General features: G+C 44.2%; 1 protein-coding gene across 1 annotated transcript; it reads left to right on the top strand.

Annotated features, from left to right (window-relative positions):
* The first annotated feature begins 679 nt into the window (after window positions 1-679).
* Window positions 680-16,834, top strand: igfbp2a (insulin-like growth factor binding protein 2a). The gene is made up of 4 exons (XM_017715782.2): window positions 680-1,118; window positions 10,339-10,514; window positions 13,768-13,908; window positions 15,593-16,834. Exons 1-4 carry the CDS (start codon window positions 773-775, stop codon window positions 15,749-15,751), a joined length of 822 nt encoding a protein of 273 aa, XP_017571271.1. The 5' UTR covers window positions 680-772; the 3' UTR covers window positions 15,752-16,834.
* Window positions 16,835-18,272: the final 1,438 nt, after the last annotated feature.

The following is an 18,272-nucleotide window of genomic DNA, read 5'->3' as shown; positions in this document are numbered from 1 at the left end:
TACAGGCCGCTATCATTGTGCACTAACGAAGCCTCTGGACGCTTCATGTGAAACATCTTGCTGATGCATGGAAACAGTTACTTGCCAAGCATACTTTGCTTTAGCCATTGTTGAGCCGTTCATCAGCAGTGAGTTTCTGACCACTCTTGGTTTGGCTCTCAAAATAGCAATGGGTGCAAAAAGTCCAGCAAAAGAACCGTGCCAGGTGCCGCTGCTGTGGTGATAATGGACCACCACCTTAATGGTGGGCAGAAACCGACCAATTACAAACGGAACACAGGGCGGCTGAAAGTCTCACAGTCCATAGCTGATGGTCTGTATAGTGGACCTATTTTCAGTACAGTAGCTGGTAAGTGTATCATTTTAAAACATGTTCACTCCAGCTCCTGCACCCCTCGCCGCCCTGAGAGGCCATTCACCTGCACAGTCCGCGGTTATTCATCTATACAGTGAAGCTATAAGGCAGACGCTCGTGAAGTAGCCAGTTGTTGGAAACAAGGCAGGCGTTTGTAATAAAGTGGCCGGTGAGCGCGTGCAGGCTTCATAAACATGACACATGCAACGCAGTCACAGAGCTCTCGCGCCCCGGTGATGTCAGCGCGACCTGAGCGCTGATAGGACCCTGCAGTAGCCCCCCTCTCCACCCCAGACTACCCCCCCCCCCCAAAACACACACAGTCCCCCAGCTTTCACCTGTTCCGCGTGCGCGTTCTGTTCCTTCGCGTGTACCTGTGAGGATCTTTCTGTCTCTGTCTCTGCATCTCTCTCGAGGATGATCGCGCGCGCCCTGCTGCCGTTAGTGCTACTGTTGCTCGCGCCGGCCGCTCGCGCCGAGCCGGCGTTCCGCTGCCCGAGCTGCAGCGCTGAGCGCCAGGCGGCGTGTCCCGCGCTCGCAGAGCCCTGCGCTGAGATGGTGCGCGAGCCGGGCTGCGGCTGTTGCCCGGTGTGCGCGCGGCAGCAGGGCGAGCCGTGCGGGGTGTACACGCCGCGCTGCTCCAGCGGACTACGCTGCTACCCGCCGCCCGATTCTGAGCTGCCGCTCGAGCAGCTCGTGCAGGGACGCGGGCGGTGCGCGCGCAAGGTGGACACAGAGCCCGCGGGGAGCGCCGAGCTGAGCGGTAAGCGCGAGACGGGACCGTGTAACGGTGTAATTAGACCCATGACAGAAGCCTTCGCGTGTTCCCTCATACGGATCACCGTCGATACGGCACACTTACAAAAGACGGTTCTCCAGGAGTTCTTTAGCAAAGGTTCCACGAGTTCTCATCTGGTTCTGTGCGTGGTGAAATGGTTCTTTGATTGATGGAGGCTTGTATTTGGTTCTGCACGGCACCAAAAAGGGTCCTGCAAGCTCGACCCTGTAACCATAGCAGAACCCTTTTTGCTGTGCAGAACCGTTTTCAAGAGCGTCATCCCATACAGAACCATTGCCTGTGCTAAAGAACCCTTGAAGAACCATCTTTTTTAGTGTGTGGCATGGGGTGGTGTACTGTAATAATATGCATCGATACCATTTAACACATTTGTTCCTTTAGGTGTCAAGGACCAGTGTCCTGTCATGGGTCAGCATGTTATGTGTCGTGACACCGTATTATAATACATTGGCTGGTCAAACATGGCATTAAGGTGGACTCAGTGCAGCGGAAGTCTTATACGTACAAATGGCCTTAAAGAGAAGTGAACGGTGTGCTATATGGTAATATGGGAGTGTCGGTTAGTAAGGGGCAGGGTGATAAAAGGTATTAAAGGACAGACTTGATGATAACGCCATTCTTTGATTCAGTGAGGCCTGTAGTGGTACCAGCATACACGCATCTTCTCCTTGTGCACTTGGAGCGAATACACTAGTATCAGCTTAAACTTGAATAAACAAAAGTTGAATAACGTGGTACCTGATGTGCTAGAATGCTTAAACCTGCTCTGCTCGTTCTCTTACTTGGCTTCTTCTTGACATTTGTGGTATATGTTATCAGCATGCTTTGGTGGTGGCACAACATGCCAGAAACAGGCTAGAGTGTATATGTAGTATGAGGTAGGCCTTATTCATCATAGCCAGGCCAGAATTGTTTCTCCTTGTAGAAATAACTGCATCGCTTATACAAAGCAATTTTTCAGCAGGAGCACTTTTGCCGAGTTTGTATTAAGCATTTGCACCGCATTTCTGACCAAGACTGAAGAACTGACCATGTCAACAGAGCAGTCTTCAGTTGAGAGGCTGCTGATAAGCAGAGCATTGATTTGACCTACATGTCCCGGCCGTTTTTATGCAAGGCACGTTCAGCGGCTGAGGCAGTCTCGGCACCTTAAAGGAAGCACTTGTGTTTGTAGCGTTGCCAGAAATGTATGCACGACTCAGTCTAGCCTGCCGTGGTTTGTCTTTAAAATCTCTTCAGCTCGGCTGGCTTCTGAGCGCTCTCGCTTATTCTGGAGGAAAACCGGGAAGATTATTGGAACTCACCCATGATTAGCAAAGTGGACTTTGCACTCTGACCCTGGCTCGCTGTAAATTTTTCACAGCGTGTGTCAAAGGATGGGCCTGAGCTCATTTGGTGGAATCCCTATTGAAATGCTCTCCAGCTCCTGTTGAGTGGAGGGCATGCGGGAGAGCGAGAGACAGGAAAATCCACATTTCCTGTGAATGACAAACTGGGCTGCTTGCACTATAACCGCGTCCTTATCATAACAACGAAACATTTTTGTGACAGTGTTGTTAACATAGTGGGAGCTTTCTGGCTTGTTAAGCGTTTGCCTTGCTGCTTTGCCCTGAACACACACGTCTGACTTATTGTACCTTGTTTTTGCTGTTGTTGCTCTCTGTTCCTCGTTTGCCCTTCAAATTAAGCCCGTACATGAAATTTTCCTGCCACCCATGAAACACAGCTAGAGGGTTGTGAAAGCAGCTAGTTCTCCTCAGATGCCATGTCTTATAAATAAAGAAATGGATCTTGGCTTGGACGTCTGATTCAGTGAAAAACGTTTCATTTCTACTCAACCATTACGGCGTATGGACGCCTTTCAAATTTGACACACGTATCAATTACAAAAATAGCTCTTTAAAGAACCGTCCACCGAAATGTTCTTCAGTGAGCCATAACGTTTCTTCTGTCTTCTATCTAGCATTCCTCCCAAGACCCCTTTTTGCGGCATTATTTTTAAGCGTGTACTTGAGCTGTTCAGGAACTTGAATTGTTGTTCTATTATGTCACTGAGCTGCAAGAGTTCCTGACAAAGAAAACAAACAACTATTTTTGGACCAAAAAGCAGAGCTATGAAGCACGCTGCGGTGAAAAATAAGGACGGAGTGACCGATGACATTACCGTGTCATTTGCTCCAGTTTCACAATTCTTGGCCTTGTTCTACTTGCATTTATTTACGGTGGGTATTTTATTTCTCGTGTTCACGTAAGATAAGCAAGATCTGTGCCTGGTTTTCTTCTAAGAGGACACATTTGTGTTTACTTGTTTATCCAAAATCTGACTCTCTTTGTGCGGCAGCCACCAGTTATCTGTGTTCCTTTCCTATATGCTCTATTTAGGCCTAACATATTGAAATAGTAGGAAAGCTATTAGAACCAGCTGTTGTGTTTGTATTGATAAGGCATGTCCACACACATACTGGCTGTGGAATCTTACTGTTCGCAAATCAGTACATTGGTACAGCTATGAAATAGCTCTTAATAATGTAATTATAACATGTATTGTTATAATTAGTCCAGGCCCAGTGTTGCACACTGTCTGTGGAATTATCAAATTCCCCATTTACAAATGTGTGTGCGCGCTAGCTGGCTGAAAGGTGTGTCACATCATGATACAATACCAGCAAAATCATGCCAGAGTATATCTCTACATATACACTCCTAAAAATAAAAGTGCCAAAAAAGGTTCTTTGCATGAACCATTTTTGGTTCCCTAAAGAACCTTTCAGTGGGTGAGTCATTTGAGAGATATGGGAGTGCATAGAAATCTTTTAAACTCCCAAATAATGTAGAAAAACTCAAACTGATAGAGAACATTGAGCTGTGAGGGTTCACCACAGTTAAACATCTCTCTTTTTCAAATACGGTTCTTTAGGGAACCAAAAGTGGGGTTTTTTTTTGGAATTTCTTAAAGAAAGCAGTGCAGAAAGGAGTGATGAAGAGTGTTGGCCACATACGTGAGTGTGTGATTAGCACATACGATGAATGAAATCATGTAAGATGTGATGCTGATCATGTGCAGGTAAGACCTTCTACATTAATAAGCAATTGAGTTACATGGGACAAAGTAATAATAGAGTCATTAACCAGTAACAGATCTGTAACGAACATTTCTGTTTCAGAACGATTTACGAACGATTTGCGATGTGATTTTTTGGTTCCTAGAAAATACTATTCGTTTCTCAGACTGGTTCAGAGCCCTGCTGTGTATGCCAGAGCAGGAAATGTGGACAGAACTGCTGATGCAGGTTCTGGTAAACGGGTCTCATCTTCACCTAGAGGGAAATTGAGGGTGATGCCGTCCTCTTTTGCGCTGGTTCCAAAAAAGAAAACCTCCTAGGCCTCACAAAGCCCCTCACCTAGCAGAAGGGCCTGAAAATAAATGGCCCGCTTATGAGCTATACGTACAGGGCTAAAGGGAAACGGTGCCCGCCGGACCGAAATAGACCAAAATAATCCCTCTGCTTTCTGCAAGAGCGGGTATGGCTGCCATCCCCCCAGGGCGGCTCGGCAACTCGGATGCCAAGAATCTTACCGTGTCGGGCTCCAGAATAAACTCTCGAGCTCCCTGCAGCAGCTTGGAGATAACACAAACAATGTCAGAAATGTTATTGAGCTGAGTGAGGCTGGAGGTGGGGAGGAGGAGGGAGGGTGGTGAGGAGGAGGGAGGGTGGGAGCATAGAGCATCGGGGGGGGGGTTAGTCTTAGGAGTTCAACGGAATTTGTGGAGGTGGTCTTTTTTACGTGATCCCCTCGCACAGGGATTTTCAGGGCCAGGCTTGAGACATGAAGATGAGCATGTTCGTCCAATAAAGGAAATAAGCGTGTTTGGTTCAGGCCTTCATCCTGCTTTCTAGAAGCCAGGACTGTAATCTTCACATAACATCTAATGTCCAACTCCAAAAAGCACATAACATTAACAAGCCTGTACGATCAGCATACTAACATAAAAAATCCAGGAAAATCAGTGAAGACATCGAAGGCTCTGAAGAAGGGTAATTTATCGTGACCTTATAGGCATTGATTTAGTGTTTTGGTCTAGAATTACGGAGAACTAAGGCAATGATCATCATATTTTTCTGCACCTGTCAGAATGAGTTAGAATAGAAGAGGTGCACTGTGTAACATGGGCTGTACTTTGAACCTCTTCCCTGAACCGAAAGAGCATTCAAAGAGAACTCAGGCAAAACTTGAAGTGAAGGATGTGTCTTCCAAGGATGTGAGTGAATCTACCATTGTCATCATATCTTCATCAGTCCAAGGTTGATTTTGTATTTGGGACCTTAACATTGAGCTGGACTTCCTGAACCTGAACTTTACCAGGTGACTCGTAGCAGCGCACAGACACCATTTTTGAATGTTCTTTCTTTCCAGACATAAAAATGACTTACTACTTATCTCAATTTGAAGAAAAATTCTATTAGTGTTTAAGCCCTATACGTGGGCTTAACCAGCCCTGTGACCGGAAGGTTGCTGGGTCGATCCCATTGGCTGACAGCACATGACTGAGGTGTCCTTGAGCAAGACACCTAACCCCCAACTGCTCCCCAGGCGCCGTGGATAGGGTTGCCCACTGCTCCGGGCAAGTGTGCTCACTGCCCCCTATTGTGTGTGTTCACTAGTGTGTATGTGGGTGTTTCACTGCACGGATGGGTTAAATGCAGAGGTCTGATTTCACAGCGTGTAAACACAGAGACAGATGGTTGTTAATTCTAACTCTTTAAAGTCCATTAAATTTGACTGTAATATGTTCATAGTCATGTCATGCAGCATTTCATAGTGCAGCACTGGGTCCCTCAGCCTCATTGAGTTGACACATTTTTGTTGTTTTATTTCATTTTCATGTTTTCATTCATCAGTGTTCTCTCACTACAAGCCTACATTATACACGTACATCACACAACCACTAGGGAATCCCTGTGGTGTTAACCGGTCTTGACTGCTAGCCTATCCACAATGAGGCTAACCTTAATTGAGCTCTTGTCTTGTCTGTCAAATAGAATTATAAGAAAAATAGTGATGCTTTCTTTATTCAGCACATAGTAGATGCCAGAGACAAGTTTTTAACCCTTTCAGGCAGAGAAAACAAGCCAAATTGAAGTAAGGTATCTAGATAGCCAACTGCCTTGCTAACTCAAACAGCTGTAGTTTTTCCAATGTTCCCACCACCCTCAAGATACATTTTCAGAAGGAGGTAGTCGTAGTCCTTACAACAGGTGTAGCAATGTGTACGTTTTTCATTTTGGCCGGATTGTCCCTTTAAGGCATATTTACCTGGAAACAGCCTCTTCATATAAACAACACTGTTTACATTTAAGTAGAATAGACTCTACTTATAAACATTGACAAGTGATTCATAGATCATCTTGTCTGGTCCAGCTCCCCAGTGGCATGATACAGAGTGCAGTATGTCACAGATTGTCTGTAGTCCTCATTCGTTTTCTTCACTGGTCCTACCAAAGCTCTTAATTCCCACAGAAAGGCCTTTCGTGTCATAACTTTCACGTAAGAACAAGCCCAGAAGGCCAGTTCTCTGCAGCGTGTGCATCACTGTCAAGGGCAATATCTTTAGCGTTCTCTTCTCCTGAATGAAGCACAGACATCATCCTTGCCTGAATACTCAATCAGTGCTGAGTCAATAGAATAGATCTCAGGCTAGATTCCGCAGCCGGCTTGGTTGCAGCCAACAGGACGGGGATTATGACTTTGATTTCAGACAGAGAGCAAGAGAGAGAGAGGAAACTTTTGTTCACTATGTCCTCTATTAAGCCAATGCCGGTTATGCCAGGGTTCCAGAGAGGAGGTTGCGCAGAATGGCGCCAGATAAGCTGGTTGTGATTAACGTTGTGGGCATGGCCCCATGTTAGAGCCCATGGCTCCAAGTCTTTCTTTGCAGAGCAGAGCGAGAATTCATGAGGGCATTTGTGGTGTTATTTCTTCTCAGTGGACGTGGAGGTAATGGAAAAATCGATGTAATGAAAAGATGGACCACCTGTGGTTCTCAAACAGGTAACCCTTTTCTACAGTTTTGAGGCCCTGTGTTACAGCCTTGGACATCGTTCCGCTCCAAGCAGCAATGGTGCTACAGCTTTCTTCAGCACAACCACAGTGTCAAAAGTAATTGTCAAAGGAGGAAAGTTGGAAAGTGGCTTAGAAGCACTTGCACATTTGAAGTTAGCGCATGACAAAGCACATCTGAGTGAAAAACTAACTAGACAAGACCAGCCAGGCTGTTCTTTTCTGATTCATTTAAACGTGAAGCTGCTGATATCAGAGAGTCATCTGTACCTGATATGTGACAGGAGTCTGGCTGAAGCGTTTTAGAACACAATATCAGTGTTCAACTGCTCTCCAAGGCCTGTAGTTATGCATCTCAGCATAAGAGCGATGGCCTAGGATTACACTCCCCTCATTACTTTTACATGGAAAGCTGATCCTAGATCAGAAATTTGCTCTGAGAAACTGGAATACACAGGCTGCATTGTGATAATTAGAACAATATGATGTGGTTTCTATGTACGACGCTAAACCATGTTTCTGCAGTTAAAAAGGTAAGCAATGGAGGGGGGAAAAATCCAACGACAACAGATTACACAACTATCCAGCAGGGCAAAAAAAACGCTAATTACATTTCATGCTAAAAACGAATGGTATGTAAGGGTTCTGATGCTGCAAAGTCAACCAGACACAAAGGCGTTCTCCGGTATTTGAACGGGCTAGGACACAGTGTGCAGACCTGGTGCCCTGTTGCCCCTTTTCGGTAGTCTCCCTCTTTTGTACTGAGACACCCTCTGTCTCAGGTTTCTCTCTGGGGAGGCAGGAATGCGTCACCCCTGGAGTGGAAAAGAGATTATGTAATCGAGGCAAAACAAAAAGCTCCGTGGCCCGTCTCTTGCGCACACCTGATTTCATTTGACTTCTGTAGGACCTGCTGGGATGCTGACTTCAAAGCACACCCCACCCCGATGCCACTTTAAGGAGGCCAGACCATAGAAATCTCTGAGGGCTTGAGTGTTCAGAAGTGCGTGATCAAACAGAGAGCAGCTTTTTACAGTTCATACTTACCTACAGCGCAGTGCTAAGCTTGGGATGAGTTCCCAGATCAGTTTGTGGTGATGGTGCATGAGAAAAATGTTTCAGCGCGCACTGTATTTCAAAGGCAAGCGCAAGCTAGGCTAGTCAGAGAAACAGTGGTTAAAAGATTAGCTGTTTTCCTGCGTGAAAACAGTCATTATGCGAAGCCTATCATGCCCAGTTTGCTGGGAGATCTGATTAGAACGTTGTTCCAAGATTGTGGGAACATGAAGAGGTGCGGTGCTACCACTGGAGTCCATGTCTTGTTTAAACAGTACATGATTTGGCCAAAAATACTAATTTCCCCTTTTTCTTCCTACTGGAATAACATCTAAGCTGTCATTTGGAATATGTCGGAAACATTTTAGTCTAAGTCTCCTGTTCGAGTTCAGTGCATGTAATTTAGCGTTAAGGCGAAACTGTAGAAGAATGAACGTGTTCTTTGTCGTTAGCTAGTGTTAGTACTTTTTTATTCCTTATCCCTTTATTGATTGAACGTTACAAGTTAGATCTTCGCTGTATATTTAGGCTTTAAGATAGAGAGCAAAGATTTACCTTCAAATGTATTCGTGCAAGTCTAGAACACACAGTCCGAGTTTATTCATTCCAGTCCTTTTCCGTTGGTTCCGTCTGTATTGCCACATAATGTAAGACGAATTGCTTTTAGGGATGTCCTGGCCCGGTCAGCTATTGCACACAGTGCTTTGTGCAGTTGGATTTTTGTTTCACAGCCTCCCTCATTTCCTTTCTTTACAATCATGCCTCTTGCTGCAATCCTCCATCTTGGAATGCCCTGTTTGCCACAGTTAAAGGAAAACAAAGCCGAGATGCACGAATGATGTGCTCCTTTTCTCACAGTAATGAATACCAGGATTGTAACCTAATGATAACTGAATGACTGAATAATACAGCAATGAGTCGTGAAAGATTTGCAGATGTCAGAGAAATTTGCTGCGATGCAAACGAAAAACAAAATAAGTGATGATGAAAACATGATTCTGGAACCGAAAGGAGCAGTTTGGCAAAAAAAAAAACCAAAAAACAAAGCAAAACAATGAAGCTCCGAGAAGCGGCTGAAAAGAAAAGGCAGTCAGAAGGACAGAGATACTCTACTGGGAGAGATAGTCTCAAATCCCATCTACGAGCAGCCGCAGATTCATAAATGATTAAAGGCCACATCCTCTCTCTGTGTAATGCAGGCCAAAAAATGGATGCAGAAGACGCCAACTTCCACAGCGTGGATAAATCAGACGGCTCTCACGTTTCACAGGAGACGCTCAATTCCCCAAATTCTCTGCACTGCCCCGTCGACTGGTTTGGTAGCTGTGCGCTGATGTAGGTGAATGAGTACTAAATGCATAGCCGAGGTCCCGTTCAGCTTTTACAATAATAGCTCTTTCCCCTCTTACCTGCTTCCCTTTAAAACAAAGCCCCTGAGCCCCTATCTGACCCCAGCATCCTTCCCCTCCGTGTTTTTGCTGCCGGTAAATCTCTCAGCACATGGCTGGCTCTCCATCTCGCAGGAGAATGGGAGGAAAGTGTTTGTGCCGCAGTGGTATGCGTGTGTTAGATCGGAGTTTCTCTCTGTGGGTGCATGGAGAAAACTTTCACCCCTTGCCCCCATTTTTTTCCCCCTCCCCTGTTCTGCTCTTGTGTAACGCAGATAAAAAACCTTGTGCCCGCCAACTTTGCGCCTGCTGTGGCCGGTCCTGTTTTTTCCTCCATGACGTTCATGACGGGTCAACAGCTTCAGCCAGCCACTCTGTTTGTTTGTGAGGTTTTGCTGCACCGAGGTAGAGGGGGGGGGGGTGTCAGAATCTTGGCCTAGGTCTGGGGCTTCCATTAAACAGATACTGACAGGGACAGAGCCGCACACACGTGTCTGTGTAATGGAAGCTACAGACCTAGGCCAAGATTCTGACTTGGTCTTCTTGGACGGCCTGCAAATAGGGGTTGTGACAAAAGTGTTTCATTTTGTAGGCCTTTGTTTGCTTTCTGTTAAGAGTCGTCATCTCTTGAGTCACTGTTTGGCCTCTAAACGTACCCCTTTGGGCTCTCCGAGGTACAGGCGAGGTGGTGGAGCCTGTGGAAGTGGGCCAGACTGAGGTACCTCCGATAAGGAAGCCCACGAAAGACAGCCACTGGATCGGGCCTAAGGAGAGCGCTGTCATTCATCACCGCCAGCAGCTGAAAACCAAGATGAAGTACAAAGGGGACGAGCCTAAAGTGCCACGTGCCAAGCCGGTAAGAGATGACAAACATCCAAAACACAGTTCATAAAGTTTGTGGGGGGGTTTATTGAGAAGCTGAGAGGCAACATCTGGTTATTTTCAGCAATGGAAACAAATACGTACACGACTGCTATAATGGATTGTCCCTAGTGGTTTGTTGACAATATTAGGCAGTGTCATAATAAATCGATTGTTCGTAAGTGTAGTTTAGCATGTTGGGGAAATGAGTGCATTTTGTTTCAAAGGCTCTAATTTTGGTGGACTAGCACATTTTCTGTTGGGTGGCATTTAAGCCCTTATACCACACTGACCTCTAGTGGCCAAATCTGCACAAAGCAGTTTTATTATGTAAACTGTAGGATCTATAAATTTGATCCAAAAGCGTTGAAAAAATAAGAATGAAATATGTTTCACCTCTGTTTAATAGAAGGTTACCTTGATAAATATCGTCTTGATATAAAGCTCTGTGACTGACCATGCTAAGTGTTCTGGTTTTATGAGCTTGGATGAATGCCCTGAATGTGACATAGTGTTTAATGTTGCAGTGCTTGGTCGCGTTTGCTGGACAAGCCATTAAAGGGGAATTTTTCAAAAATTCTGTGTAATGAAATCGTTAGGATGTTAACAAAGGCATTGCAAGAAATGCTGCATTCCAGAAAGAATCTTCACGACAGAACTGTCTGAAGCATGTAATGTCTCTAAAAGCAACCTCACGGAAATGAATTATACAGTTGTATGCAATACTTTGGGCACCTCTGGTCAAATTACACATTTTGTTGATTTAGTTAAGTTAAGACCATCTAAAGAGAACAAACTTTTCATGCACAGTTACTGGGTATTTGCTGAATTTATCCTGGAAAATGAAGCATAAAATGTGGCCTGTGCAAAACATGCTTATTAAAACATTTTTGATTTTATATTTTATGTCATGCTAAATTGCCCCTAGATGTGAGTGTGTGAGTGACTGTCTGTGTCTGTCTGTCTGCCCTGCGATGGACTGGCGACCTGTCCAGGGTGTATCCTGCCTTCCGCCCAATGACCGCTGGGATAGACTCCAGCACCCACCATGACCCTGAGGGAGGAGCGGCTTAGAAAATGTGTGTGTGTGTGTGCGTGTGTGTGCGTGTATATGTGTGTGTGTGTGTGTGTGTGTGTGTGTGTGTGTGTGTGTGTGTGTGTGTGTGTGCATGTGTGTTTTATGTCCCATATGTTAGCCTGTAGACTGTGATTTGACCAGGGACACTCAAACCTTTGCATGGGATTGTATGGAATGGTTATGAATAATGTGAGATGTGGTTTTATGATAGTTTTGAGGCCTAAAATGTATTTTTTACATGTATCAGCTCATGGCACAGAGGTACATGCATGGTATTTTAAGGCGCTCAAACAAACCTTTTTTGGACCACATCACATATAAAAACTAAATGGCTACATTTATGAGGTGGATATTGGTTTCTGTCACCACCATCGTAAAGAAATGTGAGTTGGTAAAGTTTTAAACAAGGAACCATTTCACATGAAAGCACTCTGAATGACTCAATCATTGAATGGTGCAGAAATTTTGAACAAATCAGTGGAATTCTCCTTTGAGGGGGGCTGTTGATGTCTGCAGGCAAAGACGTGTCCAACTCTCTGAATCACTCCACACACATACACACACTCATGTGGCTGACTTGGTAGCTCAGCTGTGGTCCGTAATAAAGAGATTTGATATAATACAGAGAGGAGACACTAAAGCACTGCATTCACACAAAATGAACCATAGGCCTTTTCTGATTCCCTTGTGACAGAGGATTGTTTTGGGAGATTTGTGGTGGGATATTCCAAAGATCAGTAGTAAGCCCCTGGGTGCCTGTCATTCTCTCTTGCATTAAACGAGTGTGAAAAATATTGGCATCTTTAGGAATCTCAGTGTTGGGTCACATATTCCTTAGGAAAGTAGGAAATGACAAACCAAATGAAATTTCTCTGTGATATGCGTTACATGGTCAGGTAGTTTGTGGACTAATTATTCAATACAAGTGTTTCAGCCAAACTCATTGCTGACAGGTGTAGACAATGAAGCGCCTAGCCATGCTCCAGGGTGGCAGTAGAATCGGTCATGCTGAAGAGGTCAGTGACTTTTAACAGCGCTGTCATAGGATGCCAGCCTTGCCATTAGTCAGATTGTGGAAAGCATCAGCTTAGCAGCCAAGCACAGCCGTCGACTAGATTCATGAGTCATGTTTCACTCCGGCAATCTGATGGATGAATCTGGATTTGGCAGCTACCAGGAGAGCTCTACCTACTGGAACGCACAGTGGTATCAGTAAAGTCTGGTGAAGGAAGGATAATGATGTGGAGTCATTCTTCAGGCGTTGGGCTAGGCCCTTTAATATCAGTGAAGGGTAATGTTAATGCTAGAGCATACAGAGACATTTTAGACAATTCTATGCTTCCAACCTTGCGGCAGCAGCTTGGGGAAGGCCCTTTCCTGTTCCAGCATGACAGAGCCCCAGCGCACAAAGTGCACAAAGTCCATAAATGCATGCTTTGATGAGTCTGGTGTGAAGGAACTCCAATGGCCTACACAAAGCCTAAGCTCAACCTCATTTTACACCTTTGGGATGAACAGAAATGTTGATAGTGATCCAGGCTTTCTCGTCCAGCATCAGTACCTCATCAGTCCAATGCTGAACAGGCACAAACTCTCACAGACATACTCCAAAAGGTTGTGGAAAGCCTTCCCAGAAGAGTGGAGGCTGTTAGAACCGCAAAGGGGGGAAGGAGGGGTCAAATCCACTGTGACGGCCATGGTTTGGAGTGGGGTATCCAACAAGCTCATATAGGTATGGTGTTCAGGTGCCCACATACATTTGGCCATACAGTGAAAGTGGAAGTAGATGCTCATCCGTTTACAGTGATGCACTGAATCGGCCGTGTTTTGACTGGGAGGGATAAAGCCTTTGCTAAGTGTTGGATCTTCCTTGCTTCTGTCTACATGGTCCTAGCTTGATCATCATTCCCCTGTAATTTAAGGTTCTTGACAATGCTGCACAGACAGCAATTTAAAACAACCCCCCCTCCTTTTAAGAGGAACTAGCTGGTTGTCCCTGTAGGCCTCCTGCTTCATGCTATGCTAAGATAACTGCTCCGGACATCTTCACACTGAATTAAAGTAGAAACGCATTAGTTTATTCCTCTTGATAAAGATGAAAGCTTGCATTTAATGGCAGGCCATCCCTTGTGAAAAAGTCTGACTACACCCTTTTCTTTTTGTGTTTTAGAGTCAGTGTCAGCAGGAGCTGGACCAGGTGCTGGAGAGGATCACCAAAATGCCCTTCAGAGATAATCGTGGCCCTCTAGAGGACCTCTACTCTCTGCACATACCTAACTGTGACAAGAAGGGGCAGTACAACCCAAAACAGGTACTTTTCTCTTTGAGGCCGCACCTTTCAGGCATATGGGGTATACAATAATAACTACTTCTTTGAAACTATAAAGGGATTACATTTGACTTTTCACTGTGCATGACTGTACATCACTCTGTGAAACCAGGATTCAAATGGAGAGATCCCAGACCTCCCATAAGAGCAAACAGACCCCATTAATAAAGACCAGGCTCTATTAGGCTCCATCCTGGATAAATTGTAAACCCAGCCTGGATTTGTAACTGTACAGTGTTGTGCATAGAGCCATGATTCTCTGGTTTAAAACATTTACATTTACGGCATTTGGCTGACGCTCTTATCCAGAGCGACTTACAATTGGATCATTTTACACAGGGAGGCCAAGGTGGTGTTAGGAGTCTTGCCCAAGGACTCTTATTGGTGTAGTGTAGGGTGTTTGACCAGGTGGGGATTGAACCCCAGTCTACAAGGCAGAGGTGTTAACCACTACACTGACCAACCACCCATATATACCAACCAAAACTGAAGAATCATAAAGCTGAGGCGCATCTCAGAGTGCTGAGAAACTTTAAATACCTTAGACTTTAGGTCAACAAAAACCATGTAAACACGGAGAAAATGAATGCCATTACAGCCGTGCCATAAGCAGCAAAAATTTTTTTAGCATTTGTTTTCATTTTAGGCTGTTGGAGAGCATGCAGTGGTAACATTCACACTAGTCTGCATGGCCTTGGTTTTTTTTATTTATTTATTTTTTTTGAACAACAAACAACATACGGCCAGAATTTTACAGGTTTGTGTGTGGTGACCTCAAGTGTAAAGATCATTTATATTAACACAGATATGAAACAAACCCCTTAAAATTCCAGGCTTGCTGCAAACCAAGGCTTATTATTCTGTAAGTACATGGACTACAAAGCAAACTGGCTGAGTTATTCATAGGTCAAAGAAATGTGTAGTAAACATTTGGACCTGCCCAATGGATCTTGGCCATTCCAAAGATTTCTGCCTAGTAAAACTAGAGGGGTAAGCTTCACAGAAATATTGTAAAAACAGCATTCATTAGTCCATTGGTCACCTCATAGACAGACTTTTAGACTGCGGACCTCCAAGACCTCTCCCACAATTAAAACCCTGTGCAAAACCCATACATTCTTGTACCAGCTGGAAAGGACAAGGAAAAGCATAGTAGCCCTTTCAGTACTATAAATAAATAACCAATCGCTGTCAATAACCAGTCACTGTTCCTGGCTTTGAAATCAGAAGCAGTTCTAATTATTAAAATGATTACTGACTAAATGAGTTAAAAACCCCAAAACTAAACAGTAGAAATAGTCCAGAAACATCTACCTCTAAATATTTCTCATGAATAAAATGTAGAGTCTGAGTCAGTTGAGTCAGATCTAGAGGTCTAGGTTGGAACACCGTCTTCTTCAGCACAAGGATTTTTTATTTACTTCCATCAGTTTCATATTAGCAGGTTTAAGTGCTTTGCCTGGCTCTTGTCTGCCCTTTTGCTGGTCATATGCGCAATCATAGTCATAAAGTCATAAAACATTTAAGAACACAACCATAACATGCATAGCCATTTAGGAAAGCTTATGTTAACAGCCACAGTGTTTTCAGATGTTCTGTCTTATTGTTACTCGAGTTAAATGCATTGAATGACTGTTGCCATTGTGGATTGCCTCCTGTGTTTCAGTGCAAGATGTCAGTGAATGGACACCGAGGTGAGTGCTGGTGTGTGAACCCTCACACAGGCAGACCAATCCCCACCTCCCCGCTGGTGAGAGGGGACCCAAACTGCAGCCAGTACCTTGATACCCTAGAGGTGGAGCCCCCGCCGGTACCCCAAATCTAAACCAGCCCCGAATCCCGAACACCTACCGCAATACCTACGCCAAGAGCCGAGGTCCAAGAGGACCCTGAAGAGTCAGTGTTTTTAACCCCTTAAACAAGCTACCGATATACTTTGTGTGTATGTATGTGTGTGTTTGTGATTTTTTTTTGTTATTATTTGTAGAATTGGCATAGAATGCAATGTAAGCAGCATCAGTGTCGAATGAATCCCAGCATATGATGGGAGGTTACGATGGGTGTTACAGAAGACTTGACACAAACATGCATGGAAGCTGTTTTTTTTTTATCATTCCAGGTTTTAAATGTTGATTCCATGGGACTGTAAAGTTACAGTCAACTCTCCTCCACACCTTTGAATGGACTACGGGCAAACTTGATGTGTTAGAATGTGTAGTTCTCTCTCTTTGGTGCTATTCTTCGTATTTTAAAAACATTCACCTGCCATAATGACTCATACTCTACTGGAAATGCTAAGAAAAGGGTATTTACAGTATATTCAAGTAGGGCTGCAAGTTATGGACAAATATAATGCAATAACTTTGCTACTTTTTGCAATTGGAGTACAGTGAGTGAATATGGAGGGAGCAGGACACAACAAATTTTGTTTTAAACTAAATAATTTTTTACTATTATTATTATTATTATTATTTTACACAGGGAACTTACACCTGTTTCCTACAAATTACAATATAGGCTTTGTTTCAATTACCTACCATTTGTGAACATTGCAGCTGAAAGTGGCATAAGGTCCAGTGTTAGAACTGACCACATAGATGGGGTTAATTGTAATAAACTGAGAGGCAAGTCACTAGAACAGCCTGGTAATTTGATGCAAACGCCGTGCATTCAGTACTGTTTAATGTAGTTTGAACCAGAAAGATACAAATATACAGTACTGTGCTTCAGAGACCACCCTTCAGTTATTTATTTGGCCATCAAGTACACTTATTAATTTTCCAGGAGATACATTAAATGCTACAAACGTATTACGACACACCTCTTAAACATTAAATCCAGGTGTTTCATTCAGTCCCATTGCCACATGTGTATAAAATAAAAGACCTAGCCATGCAGTCTGCATTCACATGCGTGTGTGAAAGAGTAAGTCATTCTAAAGAGCTCAGTGAATTTGAGCAGAGGACTGTAATAAGATGCCACTATTGCAATGGAATTTCTTCCCTCCTAGATATTCCACGATCAGCCGTGGCTTTAGAATGGCATAATTGAAAAGTGGAAGCCACAAAGTGTCAGACCATGTAAAGTTATGGAGCGGGGTCACCGAGTGCGAAACGTCGCGATTGCTCTGCTGACTCAGTAAGTGCAGAGTTCCAAATCTCCTCTGGTATTAACATCAGCACAAAAAGTGCACTGGGAGCTTCATAGCATAGGTTTCCATGGCTGAGCAGCTGCATACAACCCTTACATCACCAAGCGCAATGCCAAGTGAAGCATGCCGCCACTGGACTCAGTGGAACAGTGGAAACGTATTCTGTGGAGTGATGAATCATGATTCTCTGTCTGGCAGTCTGATGGATGAGACTGAGAACAATACCTGCCTGACTGCGCTGTGCCAACTGTAAAGTCTGGCGGATGAGAGATTATGCTATCGGGTTGTTTTTCAGGGGTTGGTCTAGGCTCCTTAGTTCTAGTGAAGGGAAGCATACCAACACATTTTGGACAACTGTATGCTCCCAACTTTGTGGGAACAGGTTGGGGAAGGCCCTTTACTGTTCTAGCGTGACTGAGCCCCAGTGCACAAAGCAAGGTCCATAAAGGCAGGGCTGGGTGACTTTGGTGTGGAAGAACTTGACCGGCCCACACAGAGCCCTGCCCTCAACCCCACTGAACCAAAAGGGACATTGTAAGCCAGACCCTCTCGTCCAACATCGGTGTGATGTCACAAATACTCTGGATGAATTCTGGATGAATGGGCAAAAATTCCCACAGACACACTTCAGAATCTTCCCAGAAGAGTGGAAGCTGTTATACCTGCAAAAGGGGGACCAACTCCATATTAACGCCTATGGCAACTCCATATTAACGCCTATGGATTCAGAATGGGATGACATAAAAGCTCCTGTAGGCGTGTGTAATGTGTGTTATAAGATGTCCCAAAACTTTTGTCCATATAGTGCATTTGTGAGGTAATTAGACATAAGATAAAGCACTTGAATAAGAAATAGTGAAGTCAAAGTAAAATATAATAAAATCTGGCGTTTCCAAAACTGGAGTTACAGACTAAATAAAAACAGGACTCATTCCAACCATGCAAGACGAGTTCGAACAACAAAACTCTCGCAATCAGATAAGCCATCAGAAAATCCAGGGTATAATTTGCTTTTAACATCTGAATTCAGATGACCAAATTATGGTTGGCACATTATTCAGTCACTGCATGAAATAAATGTAAATTTAATTTTTTTTTGTAAAAGTTCCTCTCAAATGAATAGAAATGTGTTTTATAATCATACACATATTGCTATATGCTTACAATTTACTGCTGAAAGCCAAAAATCCTAGAT

The sequence above is a fragment of the Pygocentrus nattereri genome, chromosome 30 (genome assembly GCF_015220715.1).
Source record: "Pygocentrus nattereri isolate fPygNat1 chromosome 30, fPygNat1.pri, whole genome shotgun sequence".
Classification (NCBI taxonomy): domain Eukaryota; kingdom Metazoa; phylum Chordata; class Actinopteri; order Characiformes; family Serrasalmidae; genus Pygocentrus; species Pygocentrus nattereri.
The sequence above is the reverse complement of the archived record's forward strand: the minus strand, read 5'-3'. Positions and strand labels throughout refer to the sequence as shown.